General features: G+C 38.3%; 4 protein-coding genes across 4 annotated transcripts in view; 3 read left to right on the top strand and 1 right to left on the bottom strand.

Moving 5' to 3' along the window:
* The window catches only part of LOC103524642 (serine/threonine-protein phosphatase 4 regulatory subunit 1-like), a gene marked incomplete in the record, with an annotated part of 34,448 nt that extends 33,257 nt beyond the window's left edge, over nt 1–1,191 (top strand). Inside the window, 1 exon segment of the mRNA XM_026819996.1 lies at nt 908–1,191. Within this exon segment, the coding sequence (XP_026675797.1) occupies nt 908–1,191 (284 nt within the window).
* A 5,326-nt stretch (nt 1,192–6,517) lies between these two features.
* LOC103524639 (nucleolin-like) lies at nt 6,518–7,859 on the bottom strand. Its single transcript, XM_026819997.1, has 2 exons — nt 7,101–7,859; nt 6,518–6,975 (listed from the first exon to the last, which is right to left on the bottom strand). Exons 1-2 carry the CDS (start codon nt 7,665–7,667, stop codon nt 6,604–6,606), a joined length of 939 nt encoding a protein of 312 aa, XP_026675798.1. The 5' UTR covers nt 7,668–7,859; the 3' UTR covers nt 6,518–6,603.
* A 7,513-nt stretch (nt 7,860–15,372) lies between these two features.
* On the top strand, nt 15,373–16,448 carry LOC113465459. Its single transcript, XM_026819998.1, has 2 exons — nt 15,373–15,676; nt 16,108–16,448. The coding sequence occupies exons 1-2, from the start codon at nt 15,458–15,460 to the stop codon at nt 16,318–16,320; spliced, it is 432 nt and encodes a 143-aa protein (XP_026675799.1). The 5' UTR covers nt 15,373–15,457; the 3' UTR covers nt 16,321–16,448.
* Nucleotides 16,449–19,256: 2,808 nt separating this feature from the next.
* LOC103524643 lies at nt 19,257–20,104 on the top strand. Its single transcript, XM_008489673.3, has 2 exons — nt 19,257–19,379; nt 19,847–20,104. Exons 1-2 carry the CDS (start codon nt 19,257–19,259, stop codon nt 20,057–20,059), a joined length of 336 nt encoding a protein of 111 aa, XP_008487895.1. The 3' UTR covers nt 20,060–20,104.
* The last annotated feature ends 1,792 nt before the right edge of the window (nt 20,105–21,896 follow it).

Genomic DNA, 21,896 nt, shown 5'->3' on the forward strand with positions numbered 1-21,896 from the left:
ATAAAAATTTAAAATATTTCTTAGGTGGGATTCAAAAGCAGGTCATTTAAGAGAAGTAACATAAATTAAATTATCTCCACACTAGGCCTGTTTCTCTTTTTTGGAAAAAAAAAAAAAAAAAAAAAAAAAAAAAAAACAGTCACGAAAAGTACAAAAATAAAATAGGTTCTAGATTTCTTCTGTACAAAAATACCTACAAAATACCTTATCTAATTATGTATACTAGATCAAAATATTTGGTATAAGTAGCTGTATAACAATAAGTTTCCCTAGAAATTAAATCAATTTCTACTTATGAACCTAATCTTATAAAAATAAAGTCCTTAAATTAAATATCGAGGCAGGGGGATTACATCCAATGATGATAGGCTGCTAGGTATCTAAAAGAAAGCCACCTAAAATACTGTACAATAAAATTGTACATACATAGGTTACCATACCTACCTACCTACCCTCATTCACTAAGATTCTAAAATAGTTACCTTTCTATTCCGTCTCTTCCTATTTAATCATATCCTAGGTGCCTACTGCCTACCTACCTACGTAACAAAATAAATAAAAAAATAATTTTATCACAAGCTGATAACAAAAAACGATTTCCAAATGGTACCTACAAGACTAAATATTTACAAGCTATGTTTTTGTTCTTGCAATAAAATTGTACATACATAGGTTACCATAGGTACCTACCTACCTACCGACCCTCATTCACTAAGATTCTAAAATAGTTACCTTTCTATTCCGTCTCTTCCTATTTAATCATATCCTAGGTGCCTACTGCCTACCTACCTACATAACAAAATAAATAAATAATAATTTTATCACAAGCTGATAACAAAAAACGATTTCCAAATGGTACCTACAAGACTAAATATTTACAAGCTATGTTTTTGTTCTTGAAAGCGAGGTGATGGAAATACGGGCAGGAACACAAGCGATTGTGAGACGGCGGAAAACCATGGTGGTGAAACCACAGAACCTGCCTCGAGTGGGCGAGACACGGCGAGAAATTACGAAGAAAAAGATTCCGCCTACGAGTCGATTCCGCACATAGATGACCCGGCCCCGGGGCCCCCTGAGAGCCCTCCCGCAGAGGCCCCTGCTGGGACGCCGCCCCATGTGGGCACCCCGCGGCCCCCGCACACGGCCCGCTACCAGACGGGTAACGCCAAGAAACGGCGTCGTAACTGATTTGTTCTTGCAAATGAGATCTCTTAATTTACAGATATTTACAAATTTTACTGTATATCCTAACTACTGTTTACTTACGTAGATAAAAGTTAAAATTAAAAAGGACTCTAAGTCTTGCCGAAGGGAGAGCATAATATTGTACAACAAGGCTAGCTCTAATCGCTTGTAATAGTAATATTGTCGTACCTATTAAGGTGTTTCCACACAGTCGATTGGCCATCGATGTTGACTGACACGTACACACTGTCTCGACTATATTATAGATTTTCTCGTCGATTGACGACCGGTCGACTATGTTTGGACACACTTTAACATAATACACATTACCTATACCTCTTATCACATGCTACAGTAATATAGTTGTACCTACAACCTACCTATATCCTCCCAGAAGGTTCTGTTTTTTCCGAAAAGGTTCTGTAATCTTAGGGAGGTTCCACATTTATTGTATACGAACTTATATTATTGTTAAAAATAGAGTTAACTATTTCAAATCAAATCAATATGGATTGTAGGTACAGAAATATTGTACAATTTATCAAATAATACCGTAATATTATCGTACAACTTATCACATGGTACTGTACTATTAATACTGTACTTTAATTTATCACACAGAAGTCATTTTACATCACGCCAGGAGGGCCGGTTCGGTTTTCGCCTCAGGTTCTTTCTTATCCTTCTCCACTCCAGCATTCGACTTTTTCTTCCTCTTCAGTCCGTCGCGCCGTTTTCGCCACATAAGTCTTGCCGAAATAGCCCTGTTGGAAGAGCGTTAGACTGAAAAAGAGGGCTTTAAAAAAAGCTTTAACGACACTGAACGACTGGCCTTATCAAATGTATGCGTTTGGTCCTTATCTAGAATTTTAGGGGGAACCAAAAGAACCATATTATTGTACAACAAAGCTAGCTCTAATCGCTTTTAATAGTAATATTGTCGTACCTATTAAGGTGTGTCCACACAGTCGATTGGCCATCGATGTTGACTGACACGTCCACACTGCCTCGACTATATTATAGATTTCCTCGTCGATTGACGACCGGTCGACTATGTTTGGACACACTTTAACATAATACACATTACCTATACCTCTTATCCCATGCTACAGTAATATAGTTGTACCTACAACCTACCTATATCCTCCCAGAAGGTTCTGTTTTTCCCAAAAGGTTCTGTAATCTTAGGGAGGTTCCACATTTATTGTATACGAACTTATGTTATTGTTAAAAATAGAGTTAACTATTTCAAATCAAATCAATATGGATTGTAGGCACAGAAATATTGTACAATTTATCAAATAATACCGTAATATTATCGTACAACTTATCACATGGTACAGTACTAATACTGTACTTTAATTTATCACACAGAAGTCATTTTACATCACGCCAGGAGGGCCGGTTCAGTTTTCGCCTCAGGTTCTTTCTTATCCTTCTCCACTCCAGCATTCGACTTTTTCTTCCTCTTCAGTCCGTCGCGCCGTTTTCGCCACAGGACAATGCCCAGGGCAATACAGGCCACGAATAGGACGAAGAGGAAGCTGGACATTGCCCAGTGGGGGAATTGGCGGCTGTTCCATTCTCGTAACTGAAAACGGCGCTAGGGGACCTGGAAGTTTGAACGTCAGGGGTAGGCGGTCTGAGAGGGGATTATGTTTGAATTTGACTTTACGCGTAGTTTTTCTTGTGGAATCGAAACTTGGCTATCCTCAAATACCCATCCTGGGGAAAAATGGCGTAATGGTGAAAAATTCCGACATTTATAACAACAAATATCCTGGACCTTGTAGAAAAATACTGGGCTGCTTGGGGAAGAAGGACCTAATAGTCAATTATTACCTCCTGCATTTGTAAACAACAACAATAAATATCCTGATCTGCATTTTGATAAATGAGATATCCAATTTCAGTCCAGGATTCTACATGGTAATTAATATTTGTTATACTTACTGACGTATAACTCGGTTATGATTCCTCAAGAAAAGTACGCTATATGGGGTATTAATGTTCAGTTGAAGCCTAGTTTACCCTAGCCCGATATGCTTCCCTTGACGAGTGATTTTCTAGGTTCTTATTATATTGTGAGCATATGAGAAGATATTTGAAAAATCCAATATCAGGGACTTCGGAGAGGCCAGCCTTCCGGAGGGAGAGATACTGGACGCTATGGGCCTTCTGAAGATTCAACCTGTCCATGTGAATGGTATTCGCGCCCAAATACAACCTGATGAGGGACTTGGGATAAGAGATGTTCAGCGTGGTAAACAGGTTGCCCTTCAGGTCGAGGGTTTCCAGTTTGGTGAGCGGCTCGAAGGTGAGAGGATCGATGGATTTGATCAGGTTGTCGTTGAGATAGAGGACTTTCAGGTTGGGCAGGTGGAGGAAGGAGTTGGCGTGGAGGGCGCGGAGTTGACAATGCCCAGGGCAATACAGGCCACGAATAGGACGAAGAGGAAGCTGGACATTGCCCAGTGGGGGAATTGGCGGCTGTTCCATTCCGCCTGACAGGAGTCAAAGCGGGCAGCGGTGGCATCTTCCATTTGTGGAGGAGGACAGGTGTTACAATGCCGAGGGCAATACAGGCCACGAATAGGACGAAGAGGAAGCTGGACATTGCCCAATGGGGGAATTGGCGGCTGTTCCATTCCGCCTGACAGGAGTCAAAGCGGGCAGCGGTGGCATCTTCCATTTGTGGAGGAGGACAGGTGTCGATTTGGGTTTCTGAAATCACACGAAAGAAAAAGAATGGTTGTAAATGTTATATTTTAATAGATGGTTCGACCTTTGTAGTCCAGGAAACGAAGACTTTTGGCTGGGCATAAATAATGGAGTCTGAGTTTTTTTGCCCAAGAGGTAGGAGATAGTGTCCTGAATAAGGGTCCCAAAGGATATCTTTGCCGCTATTCAGGACACTATCCCCTACTTGCCTACTTCTGGGACAAAAAAAAAAAAAAAAAAAAAAATAAATTGGGGAAGAAGGACCTAATAGTCAATTATTACCTCCTGCATTTGTAAACAACAACAATAAATATCCTGATCTGCATTTTGATAAATGAGATATCCAATTTCAGTCCAGGATTCTACATGGTAATTAATATTTGTTATACTTACTGACGTATAACTCGGTTATGATTCCTCAAGAAAAGTACGCTATATGGGGTATTAATGTTCAGTTGAAGCCTAGTTTACCCTAGCCCGATATGCTTCCCTTGACGAGTGATTTTCTAGGTTCTTATTATATTGTGAGCATATGAGAAGATATTTGAATGTCTAGGTTCGTTTGTTAGGTGGAATATATTTGAGTCTATTGAGAGGATATGGTGGAATATATTTGAGTCAATTGAGAAGATATCTTTGACGAAAAACATTTTTATTTGAAAAGATGCTTTTTAAATTAGAACAGGGATTTTTGTTCAGCCCCAAGTGGAACAGGCCCTGAGAACGTCCCGAGAAGCTTCGAACTTGTTCTACTTTGGTTACTAAACAAAAGTCCGCCGTTTGGCTGTTTTATTTTAAAGAAGGTACTCTGTTCATTTGATTTCTTCTTTTTTATACACCATTTATTACACTTTTTGTATGTTAGCCTATTCTTTTTTTTTACCCTTGTGTTAATTATAACTGTTCCAAATCAGATGATATGATACTGCCGTCATTATTGGTTTACTGAGAAGAATTTTTTACTTTTTTTATATAGGTACTGTCAACGAAGAATTTTATTTAAACCTTGGGAAAATGCCCTAGTACCCAATTTCTTTGCATTTGTAGACAACATCGTTTTATTTCAATCCTTATACCATCGTATTTTTAGTATTACCTAAACCATCCAGGTTTAAAATCAGAATGTTTGGAGCTGTTGTGCGCTTTATACTGTTTCCCAGTGAGAATTGCAATCAGAATTCTAAACATTACAGTACCGAGATATTACAATGAATACGTTTTACGAACGTTTAATTACTCAATGATTAAATCTTTTGTTGAAAACCTTTTTATTTTACAAGATGGAATATTATTTTATCAACATTCAACCGAAATTATTACGGTGGGATATTTTGCCAAAGAAAATTGTATAAAAAAGAGCATCCCAACAGAGAGATCTGTATGTCTCCTATGCATGTGTCCGGTGAAATTATTCCTAGGATGTTGAATTGGACCTTGGGCCACTAACGTCCTCTTTTAGTGAGATATAAGTATTTGTTGCAGTTTTTAGGTTATCCCTACTGGCAAATCATATTGAGATTTTTTTTTTACAGTGTATAGGATTTTTCGATAGTAAAATGCTGCGAGCATTGACTCTTATTTTCTGACACGGCTGTGTCAGCTCAAACATCGTGTCAATTGTTCCCTACTTTAAGGTTTCCATGTTATATGCACTGTGATTTGTAAATTAAAGTAAAGGATACTTTTGATATTTATTACTTTAGAGATATATTTAATTTATATATTTTTTGTTTGTACTGTACATTTTATGAAAAGGATTTTTTTTTATATACCCAACGTGAATAAAGAGAGAAGAAAGTTGAGCAAAGATAAAGAGCGCTTGTTTTAATTTGGATTTGAGAATAGGTCAGTATTTCTGGTTGCTCTCCCTCTAACTAGTCCAAATATTTTATGTTTCAGACAAATTTGAAAATCATTATCTGTTGAGATGAACACAAATGGCATTCAACATGCTTTTGCTGCTGGTACATAATTTAGTGCTTTTTGCTTGAGGGATTTTTGGATGTGAAAAATAAAATGCAAGTGAGATGATATAAGGTTGTAAATCAGCAAAAATATTTAATTTATTTCCTAATTCTAAAAGAACATCACAAGACAAAAAGAGGAAGACTTTAAATGTTGAAATAGAAACATAGGAATTCAACAATATTTACAAGAGTAAACAATTCCTTCTAAACTTTTTACATGAAAGTTTCTTTGGGGAATACCCACATTTGGGAACATTAGTTCTCACGAGGACACTGAAGTTAAGTACCACGGTGCGCGTATGATATCTGGAGAGGTAATGTCACAACATAGCTAGCACCTTATTTTAAACTTGCTTCCGTCTTGTAGTCAAGACGCTCGCCTGGTAATCAGGAGGGCATGGGTCGAATCCCAGCCTAGGTATGGAATTCCCTTCTTACTAGAATCAAAAGACTTTGTTAACTCGTAAAGATGTTTTCATTTCATCGAAAATTGATCTCGGGTTTTAAAAACAGGAAATGTTTCTCCATTCTTCCTTAGTTAGTGCTATTGATGATCGATTAGCATTAGCACCTTTCTTGAAATTCCCATTTCTTCATGAGATCTTGTGTTAGGTTTCTTTCAGAATAAGTTCCGAATTCCCTTCCCTGCGTTGCATACGAGTACTCATCATTTATTTCAGACCTACAGTCCTGCCTTTCCTACAGGATTTATCTTCTCAAAACTCTCTCAAGGACATTCTTCGGGATATTCTTTCTTCGGTTCCTTTGAATTCGGCCTTGGACAGAAATAATCCTTGGATTGCATATCAACGAGGGAATCGTAATACGAATAAGGTCCATATTGGAAATAGGCTTCATTCTGGTACTTTGTGTTATCACTGGGTTCTTTTACAAGAGGTTCAGGTTTTGCTTCAGGCTCTTTTGCGAGAGGTTTTTCAGGTTTTTCTTCACATTTCTCTTCAGATTCTTTTGCAAGAAGTTCTTCCGCTTTGTCTTCCCTTTCTTCTTCAACTTCTTCCACATCTTCATCACATATTTCTCCATCATCCTGACATTCACATATTTCTTGGTCATCTTCCATTGTTTCTTCCATACTTTCATCCGTGTCATTATCTTCATTACATTCATCAATTTCATCTTCATCAGCTTCCTCGCATTTGTTTGCATTATCTTCCACGTTGTCACCCTCGTCTTTGCAATCACTAAACATTCTCCTAGCAACTGCTCATTCGTGTCATTATCTTCATTACATTCATCAATTTCATCTTCATCGAATTCTTCATCAGCTTCCTCGCATTTGTTTGCATTATCTTCCACGTTGTCACCCTCGTCTTTGCAATCACTAAACATTCTCCTAGCAACTGCTTTGGTTTCTTTGGCATATTTCGAATTGGCAAAGGAGTCATATTTGACTGGACTTTCTTCTTGAAAACATTCTTCTTCTGTTTCATGAGCATCGGCATCGTTATCTTCTGTTTCTTTGCCTGTTTTCTCTTCCATTTCAGTACAACTCTCGTCAAACCTTCCACCATCTTTGGGTATTCTGGGATCATCATCTTTGCCCTTCCAACTTGAGTATAACATCCATGTGGTTGGCTTGAACCCCGTGAATCCCAATTTGGTTGTATCCAAGAGGGTTTTATCTGGATTAAAACAGGAGACCTCGTAGCTCAGTTTTCTCTCTCGACTTGGTTGTCTTCTGTTAAAGTTCACTGAGAAATGTCTTGTCTTCATTATGGTGTTCGATAGGAAATACTCTGAGACTTTCCTCAAAGCTGGCAATCGAAACATGGTTGTTTTTCAAGGGTTCGTCGGGTAAAATCACAAAGGTGATTTTTTATGAAAAGAACGTCACTCATGAAATTAGGACGTGATAAAATCAAGAAGTTTTGAAGTAAAACTGTAGATCAAATCAGAGTTCGAAAACCTAACCAACCTACTTCTTAAAACACGAAAAATTACAATGGTGTTATTAGCATGAAAGCTGAGTGACATTTTCACAAACATATCATTGGTTGAAAGTTATGGATACATGGTGACCACAAAGTCGCTCTTACTAATGATTCTGAATTTTTTATACTTTGGCAAACTAACAAATCTGATAAGGTTATAGGTTATGTACATTAGGTACAAAGAGTTCAGTGAAAACATGGAAAATGTGTATGTAGTTAACAGCAGATGACTATAGATTGGTTGAAAGACAAGCAACTCAAAGTCTCATAATGTCATTGGATTGGAAAACCATGGTCACTAAAAACCTTAGCAGTTAGCGACGTTCAACCTCTACTGCAGTGACGTTAAAAACCTCTATCAAACAAAAACCATGAAAATCATGGAATGTTTCACAAGAAAGAAAGCCTGGAAAATCCTAGTTCGGTGAGACCTTGAAAGGGGCCTTGGAGTTTCTAGAAAACCTTTCACTACTCGGTTTGAAATTCGGTGTTCCAGTAAGGAGATTGTTGGATCGTGACTGTGACTAATCTGAAATCTTATCCTGAGTTTTCTTTGAAAATAGGTATGTACTCGTACCTAGTTAGAAGTCGTATTGATTTCGAATAGCTTAATCCGCGCGGTGCGTACTACCTACCTACTTACTCCTATAGTCCCTAAAATGATACTTTGGTTAACTGTTTCTTTTTTTTTTAAAGAGGTTTGACAGAGAGAACTATAACTGCTATGGTCTTATCGTCCCGAAATCGAAGAGAGAAGGAAGACAGGATAGGAAAAAGCCAGCCGTTCCGAGAACGAACATTATCCCATCAGGATAAAATCCGCCCCGGGCGGAATGTAAAATATGGGTAGCCCCCGTTAAAATATTAATAAATAAATAAGCATAGATGTAAAAGAAATAACTTATTCTCTTCACTGGGTTGGTAGGGTATTTTTATTTAGTATAAGGTATTTCTTTTACATCTATTGTTATGGAACTTCACAAAGTTACTGAGTCTTCCATCATGATATTAAATAAATAAGCTTTACACATACCTCAGTATCTGGATTGATAAACGAGGGCACAGTAGTCAATTCTAGAGAGGAGCAGTTAGCTGTAAAGAGTCGATGCAGGACAGCGTAGTGACAGCGTTTGGCGGGCAGCAGACTGCTGTCGAAGTCGTTACAGGAAATGAAACCGAATAGTGCGAACAGACAGGCGAGTCCTGTAATAAAAGAACAAACAGAAAGAAAGGACATGTTAGTATGAGATTAATTGCAAAGGTGTATCCACACATAGCCGACGGCCATCGATCGATGTGAATTGATGTCGATCGACGGCCGGTCGACCATATGTCGACACACCTTAACAGAACGGTTATTTATTAAAAGAATGGATGTTTTATCGTTACGAAATCAAAGATAAAAGCACGACAGGATAGGAGAAAGCCAGCCGTTCTGAGAACGAACCTTAACTGAATCGAATCCGCGACCTATCTTGAAAGCTAAACTTGAACCCGATTCGGTCAAGCAGTCTGCTAATTGGAAAAGGGCGAGGTTCTAAGGACGGTATACCTATTTATTATTATTTATTTATTATGGGACTGGTTGCTCCTCTCCCAAGAGAGTATGCAATTAACACTGCGACCTCTGTAGATCTATTGTGACCAGTATTTTTTCCCCTGCCCAAGCTGCTATACCCTGGCCTTGATGGAACCTAGAAGTACCCTCACTGGTATATTTCAACCTCCCCAGTTTCTCTAAAATTAACCTGCAGCACCTCTAAAGAGTCCGCATACTCAGGTTTATTCCAGAGAAAAGCTGTGAGTCCATAGACTATCCCATTAAGAGGATACCAAGAGGTGTCATCAAGGCCAGAGAGCTAGCTAAGGGCCCCTAAATTGTAGGGGTCAGATGAGGGATATTCAGGTACATAATTATGTCGTTGTACCCAACTTCCTGAGACGGACTTGACCATAGTCCCATTCAGGTACCCTCAAAAGAGCCAGTGTTATTGTCTGTGGCTTCACAGGGCTGGCTTTGTCTCAGTTTTACGTCCTCCAGCGAGACAAACCGTATACCTAACTGGAGATAAACTTGGAAATAATAATAATGAAAATAGATACATACGTAATGAAATAAGAATAAAAAAAAAACTGGTCGTATCGATGGAAATTCGATCTCTTAATTCTAGGTCAAATGAATCTTGTTTCACTGATGACAATAAGTCCGATCGATTCATAACTCATATTGACAGGGCGTTATATTATTTCTTTTAACCCTTGAAGATCTTAGATTAAATTTCCTTAGCTTCTAAAAAAATCTTGAGAAAAATTTGCGCAATCGCCAGTTAGGTGCCTCATTCTGCCCGTCTCCCCTATTAGTCTTAGGCTATTAGATACCTATTCTCTATATCGGGGTGCATTTGCTTTCTATCCATTAATACCTAAAACTTACTCAGAATTTTATTTAAAAATATTTTTTCAAGGGGTTATATCCACAAAGCACCTACCTAGGTAATTGTGAAGGAAACTCCGTATTATTTTGGTAAGATAAGCGGAAAATAGGCTGAGCGTTCTCACATCAGATTTATGATATCAGGTTTATCTACCTATGACTAAAACTTGATAGATACTAGATACCTATAAACTAATATTATATTAGCTTATTCAAACACAAACTAAGGTAATGACAACGAAATTGGGACAGAAATATGTCCGGGGTACTCATTATAGGACACTATGTGGTCCTCAGAAAAAATTAGTGAGATCCCCCAAAAATACAAGAAATGTGGCGAAAAAAAGGTCACGAAAAAAGTAAGAAAGGATAGAGGAAAACTGTCGGACTTTTTTTTCCCGAGGAAACATTTTGCCAATGGTGAGACTTGAACCTAGGAATGGTAAGCAAGCGACCACTAAACCTACCGTGCTGTCCATGCCCCCTTAAAGTTTACTTGTCCTACTATTAGGGCATGAGACATACATAACTGTTAACTGGAGTTTAGGGAGTGCCAACTTATTGTTATCTTATAAGGAAATAGCAATGAATTGATGGAGCAGAACAATTACCTATCTGTGTACCCATACCTATTACCTATATGTACATTGGTACTTGGAACATCTTAGAATTGAATAAACCAGATAATAGCTTACCTACAGCATCTAGGTAGGTACCTAGAAATTCTGATTAAATCCACCCCGGATGGGAATCGAACCCGCGACCTAGCGCTTACAAGGCAGACGCGACACCTTCCATGGTCCACGCTAACTAGGCTGGACTTAAAGTACTTACTTATTGTTATGACTATGACCCTCGTAGATAATATCATATTATGATTCATCTACCTATACCTACAGAGGTACCTACCTATTTAGTTACCAATATACCTAGCTCAAGAGATCAAGACATCTGATAGCTCAATGAATACATATTTCCTAGTTGGTATTGTGTTACCATTTCGAGGCTTTACACCAAAATGTAATCAAAACCATGTTTGTATCCTTATCAGAACTGACGTTATCAGAAAACCACGCGTGCGTGTTGTATAATCAATCAGTGATTTAAACAATATTGATATTTATTGATCCGTCTATTGTTTATCGGTTTCCCCCCGGGCGAAATACTTGAAATCTCTACAAGTCCAGTCACAGGTCGTGAGTTTTTTCTTTACGTTTGGAAGGAATAAGTTTTAAAATATTTTCGATATTCAATAAGAATTACACACGAAGGGCATCCACTCATAAATTTTTGTAGCCAAAACCAATGTCAGCCCAAAGGTACCTTAGGGCTAATTGAGAGGTTGACAAAAAACGCCGACTCCATCTGAACACGGGAAAAGGCGAAGAGGAAGAATAAGAATTAGGTACATGGTAAAAACAAGTTAAGTAAAACCATGTAAAAAATCTATGAAAAGAAATCAATATACCTACTGTTCTAATGTTTTCTGTGTTTATTTCATTGAAGGTACAACGTGTGAAATTCTGGGAAACCGTTCCTCACTACACATACCTAGTTCTGTATGTGTAGTTAGGAACGGTTTCCCAGAGTATAAAAACTATAGCTTCAAAAGTACCGACTCATGGAATTCCTACTGCCAATTGTCGGCATGGTTGTATTTCATGTTTCCTTAGATGTTTACCTTCTAAATAGGTAAAGATCTAGACCTAGAACTAAAATTGTTTCACTGAAGAACAAACACAAGATCAGTGTTCTATGAACAGTTCTTGGAACCCCTGAAAGGAACTGTGTATTGTGGGGCGTTTACAAGCTAAAATCGATAAAATAAAATTAAAATGAGGAAATCCTAGAAAAATCGTAAAAAATGCCACAATGTACGCAACCTTTTCAGAATGAGCCACAGTCCCCATCTTGTCAGAAGTGAGTTAACTTCAGTGATCCAACGAGAAGAACAACCTGACGAGAATGTAACTCACAACTCACCTCATTTTTTTTAGAGATCTAGAGCGTACAAAGCTACTACCTTCCAAGGCTGGCAATGGACTAAGAGGGGTCTATTTATATTCTTTTCACTTTCTCTCTATTTGTTCTAGTTTTCCTCAAACAAGTCAGACAAAGTCAAGACAAGTAATTGTGGCTGAGCCAGAATTTCCAAACCACCGAAGAGATGCAGTGATGTTGCATTCCGTTTTCCCGAGTACTCTGATGGTTAACTTCAGTGATCCAATCAAACGAGAAGAACAACCTGACGAGAATGTAACTCACCTCATCTTTTTTAGAGATCTAGATTCTAGAGCGTACAAGGCAGACGCGCTACCTTTCAAGGCTGGCAATGGACCATTTTAATAGGGGTCTATTTCTATTCTTTTCACTTTCTCTCTATTTGTTCTAGTTTTCCTCAAACAAGTCAGACAAAGTCAAGACAAGTAATTGTGGCTGAGCCAGAATTTCCAAACCACCGAAGAGATGCAGTGATGTTGCATTCCGTTTTCCCGAGTACTCTGATGTGGTTTCGTATTGAGTATGAGGGTTCCGTGCTCAGTGAGGCGGAACACAGAGGACTATAAGACGGAACCACGCTGCTAATATGACTTGGACCATGGACCGGAACAGTCATGGAATAGTCAATATCGAATAGTCATGTCCGAACATCAGAAATCGCTAGGCACTGTCCAATGAAAAAAAAAATGTACGCCTACATTTACATAAACATAAATAAATAGAAAATGTAGCCCTATGCCTAATATGTATAATTAGGCTGGATACAAGTGTGTGTTTTTTACGTCTACATCCAGTTGGAGGACATCCTGGAACCAGTGCACTTTCACGCTTAAATCCAACTATGTAGTAAGTGGATCTAGGCTTACAGACTGGATGTCATCCAACTTACACAGGTGAATTTGTAAGCTTGATTCGAGCCTTACATCCAATCGTGTGTGCTGACTGGGATGTATCTACCTAAGTAGATTATTTATTTTTGGTGGATGTGCATAAATGCTTAGTTTTAGTTTGAACTCTTATTAGTGGATGTGCCAAAATGACCAATATTCAAAATGTGTTGAATGAACAAACCTATCCTTCGATCCCTAATAATGGAGGAGATAATGATTTATTGTTTAGTGGGTAGTCAGGTCGGTACCTACACATCATGTAGTGGGTAATCATCAGGTAGGTAGGTAAATACAAGGAGGACAATATTGTCTAATTAGATTATTAGACGGAATAATAAGACTAATGAGAGCTCACAAAATTAGCATTAAGTCTTATACGGACCAGCCTAGTTACGAGTAGCTTGGAGAGCAGCACGCCTGTCTTTTAAGCACTAGGTTGCGGTTTCGATTCCCGGGTAAACTTTATCCCAACATTCCCAACACAGATAAGGTTTGTTCCTATGAAATTATCAACTTCACCAGAGACGTGATGTAGGGCGGCTCCAACATAAAAGAGATTGGCCCAGCCAGACAGCCAGCCACGGACTCAGACTTTCTTATTTTTTACTAAGCACCTAATTTACCTACTTACAATACTTATGTATGTACGTACCTATATTTTCACCTAATATTTTCATATTTTCCCCATATTAGAATATCAAGTAGAAGAAAGTGGTCTAGCTCTCACCAAACTATTGTGCCGTCAAACACGTTAGTGGCATGTGTTACCAGAGAGTCCTGTGTTACTAGGTAATACATATGTAGTTACTATGCAGTCAGGGTGTTGTAGGCACGAGTCACAATTAGGTGATTGGAAATTGAAACCTGAAGGAGTACCTACACCTATACCTACATAGAAGGCCCGGATAGCCAGTATACATACTATATCAAGTATACATATATACATATTATGAAAAATGTGGGTCCATCTCATGTTAGGTAGGTATTCATCATAGGAGCAACTCGTCTTTTTTTTGCATGAAGAATACCTACCTAGTACCTACCAATCTAGAATTTGAATTTGATAGGTATTTTTTTTCATTGATAGATGATAGCTAAGATAAAATATCTATCATACCTACCTACATACGAGGTAGGCATATTTGTATAGGGAAGTAAATATTATGAAAAATGTGGGTCCATCTCATAAGATAAAATATCTATCATACCTACCTACATACGAGGTAGGTATATTTGTATAGGGAAGTACCTATCATGTGACAAAGATCATGGTGAAGATAAAAACGTGTCTGGGGAGTTTCACTGTACAATCTGTACATAATACATGATGAAATCGCCATAGGTATGTAACCTACGTGGTTTACATACAATCCAATGTGTACACTGTACATATGTACCTAAATAGCTTGGTGCTTATCAGAAGCCTCTACGTGGAAGCAATCTTGCACTTCTTATTTGCTAATATTTCCACGTTTCCAATAAATATCTACCTAAAAATCTTCCTTCCTTGTACACTGGCTTCAAAGATTTTGTGTAATTTAGCCTGCTCAGCTCAGTCTAATTTCCTAGCATAATGGTCGGGTTTTGTTTTACAGTAAATATTAATATTATTAGAGGTTCCACGTTTCCAATAAATATCTACCTAAAAATCTTCCTTCCTTGTACACTGGCTTCAAAGATTTTGTGTAATTTAGCCTGCTCAGCTAGTACATATGTACCTAAATAGCTTGGTGCTTATCAGAAGCCTCTACGTGGAAGCAATCTTGCACTTCTCATTTGCTAATATTTCCACGTTTCCAATAAATATCTACCTAAAATGTTCCTTCCTTGTACATTGGCTTCAAAGATTTTGTGTAATTTAGCCTGCTCAGCTCAGTCTAATTTCCTAGCATAATGGTCGGGTTTTGTTTTACAGTAAATATTAATATTATTAGAGGTTCATTTTCCTTTCGGGAAACTTTTGCTACCGGAACCGGTTTCCTTTTGGAAACTGAAATGGCGCTTGTGCTAAACCATAGGAAATCTAAGATGGCGCGCCATTTTGTTTATTTTACATTATTTGTGGTTAATCTAATATAAATTTGAAAAACACCTTCGTTCTCTATTGATTCCGTTTTTCGAGAGGAAAATACACCTTAGGTGCCTAGCTACTCAACTCTTGTTCTCAAAATCCCCCAACAAGACTGAATAACGGAATTGATTCCGTTTTTCGAGAGGAAAATACACCTTAGGTGCCTAGCTACTCAACTCTTGTTCTCAAAATCCCCCAACAAGACTGAATAAGTGAATACCTTAATATTTCTCATGTTTTGCATGTTCGAACTTTACATATTGCTGATTTTCTGGTCCCTCATGTACGTCTCGTCTTTACCCGCTAATTCATCTAATCTAGTCAGATCAGGAGACCACGCCCCCTTGTCTTGTTACCAGTGTGATAGTTCTACGTCAGCACATTGCTTGACAATCAGCAACCAAACTAAGCTGATCCAATGTGTGCCATTTTCCTATTGCATTAAAACAGAGGTTAGTAGTGTTTTCATTTTCATTCAGGGAGTGCACAAGTCTACACATTAGTCACAATTGTTTCGTAAGAGATGAGTTATTTTCTAATAAACCAGTAGGTATAGTTATCTTGGAAGCTAGCGCGCCTGCCTTGTAAGCGCTATATCGTGAGTTCGATTTCCACCCTGGGCGAACTTTATCCTAAACAGAGAAGGTTCGTTTTAGGAAAGGTTGGCTCTTTCCTCTCCTGTCCTTCTTTATTTGATTTCAGAACGATAAGACCTTCGCGCTCCCCCCATTCCCCCTATCAAACCTCCTTTTATTATTATTGTTTTACACATATACATTTTAAATTTACAGTAGGATCCACTCTCCACTGTCGTTGTAGTGGATTCCGTCATTCTAAATACCCAATTAGCAATTAGGTACATCTGCTGAATTGAAATTTCCAGATTCGAATCAGCACCACTGTTCACGTGAAGCGCGACTGTCTGCCCAAGTCAAGTCAGTTTGGTGCTGCTCTCAAATCTCATTGCGTGGTGCTGACTGACGTCGCCATGTGTTTGTGCGAGCAGAACGCTTGTAATCAGAAACACTTGCGTCAGCATTCCAGTGTTTATGTTCTTCTAGCCAGTGTGCTTGTGTCATTGTGGTTAAAGACTTGAGAAATAAAGCATTGTTTCTGAGAATGATAGAGATGATCGTCCAGCTTTGTGTTGTCATTGTTCTTTGCTTTTGACACCAAGTTCTAAGAATTAGACGGCTGGCCCTAGCTTACTAACTTTCCAGGACTAACAAGCGTTTATCGTAGGGGTTCAATAACATTTTAGAATTTCAAGCCGACTTTTCCAGGGCCCAATTTGTGTAAAAAGAAGTACCTAGGTTTATAAAAAACGTTTTATGAGAAAGTCATGATCCTTAACCAGTTTACTAATGTATGTATGGACCTAGTTAAATATCTTCAAGTGAGTTCCTAACTATACCCATTTCAATCATTATTATTACCTACCTATCTACCTACCTACCTACCTACTTATTTTCCGAGTGCCACTTCTATTTCTCATTGTTCTAGTTCAGATTTATTTTGGTGTTAAAACTAACCAAAATAACAGTAATTATCATCAAAAAAACTATTCTCCATTTCATCAGCAATATCAACGTTTACCAAATGTTTAGAAAATTTCAATCATTATTATTACCTACCTACCTACCTACCTACTTATTTTCCGAGTGCCACTTCTATTTCTCATTGTTCTAGTTCAGATTTATTTTGGTGAAAACTAACCAAAATAACAGTAATCAGTGGCGTAGCGTGGTCTAAAGTCAAGTGTAAGGCGTGTAGGGCACTAATTTCCATCACCATGCACATTACTACATAAGTCATGCACATGCTTCTTCATAAAAAACCTCTAGAAGTCTAGAAAAACCAATTCCAGAACTCTACAAGGAGTAGGTATACTAGGACACTTGGTGAAGTAATTAATTCACCTACCTCGGTGGTGTAGTGGCCAAGGCGCTCGCCTGGTAAACAGGAGGGCGTGGGTTCAATCCCAGCCGAGGTATGGAATTTTATCCTAAGTAGATTATTTATTTTTGGTGGATGTGCATAAATGCTTAGTTTTAGTTTGAACTCTTATTAGTGGATGTGCCAAAATGACCAATATTCAAAATGTGTTGAATGAACAAACCTATCCTTCGATCCCTAATAATGGAGGAGATAATGATTTATTGTTTAGTGGGTAGTCAGGTCGGTACCTACACATCATGTAGTGGGTAATCATCAGGTAGGTAGGTAAATACAAGGAGGACAATATTGTCTAATTAGATTATTAGACGGAATAATAAGACTAATGAGAGCTCACAAAATTAGCATTAAGTCTTATACGGACCAGCCTAGTTACGAGTAGCTTGGAGAGCAGCACGCCTGTCTTTTAAGCACTAGGTTGCGGTTTCGATTCCCGGGTAAACTTTATCCCAACATTCCCAACACAGATAAGGTTTGTTCCTATGAAATTATCAACTTCACCAGAGACGTGATGTAGGGCGGCTCCAACATAAAAGAGATTGGCCCAGCCAGACAGCCAGCCAGCCATGGACTCAGACTTTCTTATTTTTTACTAAGCACCTAATTTACCTACTTACAATACTTATGTATGTACGTACCTATATTTTCACCTAATATTTTCATATTTTCCCCATATTAGAATATCAAGTAGAAGAAAGTGGTCTAGCTCTCACCAAACTATTGTGCCGTCAAACACGTTAGTGGCATGTGTTACCAGAGAGTCCTGTGTTACTAGGTAATACATATGTAGTTACTATGCAGTCAGGGTGTTGTAGGCACGAGTCACAATTAGGTGATTGGAAATTGAAACCTGAAGGAGTACCTACACCTATACCTACATAGAAGGCCCGGATAGCCAGTATACATACTATATCAAGTCTGCCTCAGGTAGTCAAATTTGGACGGCATCAAGCAGAAAAGAACCTGAGGCAATTACCTTTATGGATGGTTCTTTTCTTCCGTCATCTTGGAGTAATGACGAAGACTTGATAAAGTTCAATCTGATGGATTGGCGATAACTTGATGATAAAGTTAAAACCGAGGTAAAATATGCCACTGGTGTTTTTGTGTTACGCAGGGATCCTATGCAATCTACTAGCAATTAATTTAGCTGAAATGAAATCAGAGCAAATCCCTGACGCCTTCTTTTCTGAACACCCAAACTTATCCATCGCGTTTCGGGTGTTACGCAGGGATCCTATGCAATCTACTATACTAGCAATTAATTTAGCTGAAATGAAATCAGAGCAAATCCCTGACGCCTTCTTTTCTGAACACCCAAACTTATCCATCGCGTTTCGGGGGCTTTGATAGGAAATTTGGAATCAATGGTAGAGAGGATTTTCAACGATCACTGCCAATTGTTGGTGTCATACTCCACCAAAGCCAAAAGGTCAACAAGACGTTCACTTTTTACAGTTTCTATTTCTACCCAAGGAGACGCTAATTTAATAGGTGTAAAGGTGGCGTTCCGATCCTAGCTGCCGGGCAGCGCGACCCGGCAGCGCTGCCGAGCTGTGCGGCCGCTGCCTACTGCTTCCTATCTATATGTTATATAGGTATGTTATTGGTATACTATGTGTCGATCTCTGGTACATGTTATAACACTTATAACACTAGAACCGTACTAGCGATCTGGATAGGTATAACCAGTCAATGAATGACTGCTACGTATTGTGAACATGTTTCCTAATATCTCTGTACAACATGTTGTTGTACATCTCGAAAAAGTCCGAGATATAGCTGATAACCTACAGAGTGCACCAAATTTGGCAAGTGGCACATGGTCGGATCTTATATTAATTGTTTCACACACAAGAACTTCAGAAATGTCATTTCCCCCTGTGAATTCAATTCGAAGTGCACTCGGTCAGAGTGGAGACTATAGCACAGGAACAGGACGTAACAGGTAATTAAACTCTTAGGCTGTGATAGGTACCCAACTTGGGAAGAGCCAAGACAGAGGATCTCTTCCCAAATTGAGTATCACAGCAAATAATAGAGAGAGTTTTAGTGGGAACGGGGAAAGTCATCAGCATGCGATGTCGATGTGAAGAAATACCTTTAGGTATAGGTAATAATTTCTATTTTCCCTTGACAATCAGCAACCAAACTAAGCTGATCCAATGTGTGCCATTTTCCTATTGCATCAAAACAGAGGTTAGTGGAGTTTTCATTTCTCATTCAGGCAGAGCCAGCCTAGAGCCTAGTAATCTTGGGAGCCAGCCTAGTTAGCTTGATTGGTAGCGCGTCTGCCTTGTAAGCGCTACGTCGTGTGTTCGATTTTCACCCGGGGGGAAATTTATCCTAAACATATAAGGTTCGTTCTCGGATTCTCCTATCCTATTCTCCTTTTCTCTTAAGCCAGCTACTCACTATCAGGTAGCCTGACAGGTCTTCTGAAAGGTCCATCTGTCAGGTCTACTTGATACCTCATGAGCACACACGCTATCAGGTAAGATCTGATCAGTTGTACCTGTCGTCAGGTCTTCCTACCTGATAATGAGTGGCTGGCCTTATATTTCAGGACGCTAAGCTTCTCTTATCAAACCTCTTTTTTTAATAATAAATTAATAATAAAAATAAAACTAAAATAATTACTACAAAAGCTGAATTAAAACTTCCAGATTCGAATCAGCACCACCGTTCACGTGAAGCGCGACTGTCTGCCCAAGTCAAGTCAGTTTGGTGCTGCTCTCAAATCTCATTGCGTGGTGCTGACTGACGTCGCCATGTGTTTGTGCGAGCAGAACGCTTGTAACCAGAAACACTTGCGTCAGCATTCCAGTGTTTATGTTCTTCTAGCCAGTGTGCTTGTGTCATTGTGGTTAAAGACTTGAGAAATAAAGCATTGTTTCTGAGAATGATAGAGATGATCGTCCAGCTTTGTGTTGTCATTGTTCTTTGCTTTTGACACCAAGTTCTAAGAATTAGACGGCTGGCCCTAGCTTACTAACTTTCCAGGACTAACAAGCGTTTATCGTAGGGGTTCAATAACATTTTAGAATTTCAAGCCGACTTTTCCAGGGCCCAATTTGTGTAAAAAGAAGTACCTAGGTTTATAAAAAACGTTTTATGAGAAAGTCATGATCCTTAACCAGTTTACTAATGTATGTATGGACCTAGTTAAATATCTTCAAGTGAGTTCCTAACTATACCCATTTCAATCATTATTATTACCTACCTATCTACCTACCTACCTACCTACTTATTTTCCGAGTGCCACTTCTATTTCTCATTGTTCTAGTTCAGATTTATTTTGGTGTTAAAACTAACCAAAATAACAGTAATTATCATCAAAAAAACTATTCTCCATTTCATCAGCAATATCAACGTTTACCAAATGTTTAGAAAATTATACCAACCTACCGACCTACGCAGGTCCATTAACTTTAAAATACGATCCATTTGAACCCTACGTTCCTATATTCGAAAACGATCTATTTTTAATTTCACTTTTAACTACTTAATTAGGGTAATGCAATTATTGAGCAATACAACTGCTTATTGGTTCCATTTAAATGGACATTGGACACCTTTTATACCAAACAAACAAGAAAGTAGGTGCCTAAAATAACAAGAATAACTAAATTGACAAGAATTTAGGTACCAAGACAGTAGGTACTTAAATTAATTAGACAGAAATAAGGACGAGACACGAGAATATAGCGTGTACGAGTATTAAGAAGGGATACTGGGGTGCTAGCTTCCTTGAAAAATACACTACTGAGTTTACACCAGATAATGACTATGGGCTATGGGTCAGAGTTCAAATCTATTCGAAATAGAACATTAGATTTACCTGTATCAGCATATCAGTTTATCAGTAAATCTTATCGTCAACGGTCTTGAAATCTTGTAGTTAGCTACTGTAAACACTAATAATAACTATCAACTCAAGGTAGATTAAGAATCATCAATTATATTACCTGCATTTTTAAGTATCGTCATTTTGATGTATTCAAAATATTTGTCCCTAATAAATTATTGTGATGGGCACTCAATATTTTCGATAGGTACTTTCTCATCCTCATCGACCATTCACATAGATTATGGGGAATTGTCTTGTTTTGGGTAGCCCAGGAGACGCTTTCCATTTGCCTATACAGCATGAGACTGCGAATTTCACTCCAACCCACTTCTACCTCTCATGAATCTCATGCTAATGATAGGATGAGCTCAATTCACTTTCAAAACCAATCTTTGTCAATCAAACCTGAGACCTGTCGTCAGGAGTATTAATTGTTGTGGCCATTTCACCTGAATATTCACAAGCTGTGTTCTGTGGTGAGAGGAGATTGCATTTCCATGCAATCAGACGATATGGGTTTGTACTTGTAGGTGGACTGGTAAAGGTGTATGAGGAATTAAGGCACCGAATTCGACTGACGAAATTGTAATTATCTATTTTATAATAGGTAGATAATTTTACAATCATTCTATATTATGTAGATCTATTACCTATGGTCGAAATCTATAATATTCACTATAGGTAGGTAGATAAATTTTAAATATATTGTAGGTGACAAAAGAAATTATTATCGTTATGATTTGTCTTTTGTAATAAAACTTTACCTGGATTCAACCATGGCTCCATACTTAATGAGATGGGCAATAGTCAAGATTTCAAGAGTAGATAACAAAGAAGAGATACTATGAGTCTTAAGAGAAACTAGT

The sequence above is a fragment of the Diaphorina citri genome, unplaced genomic scaffold (assembly GCF_000475195.1).
Source record: "Diaphorina citri unplaced genomic scaffold, Diaci psyllid genome assembly version 1.1 scaffold110, whole genome shotgun sequence".
In the NCBI taxonomy this organism is placed as follows: domain Eukaryota; kingdom Metazoa; phylum Arthropoda; class Insecta; order Hemiptera; family Psyllidae; genus Diaphorina; species Diaphorina citri.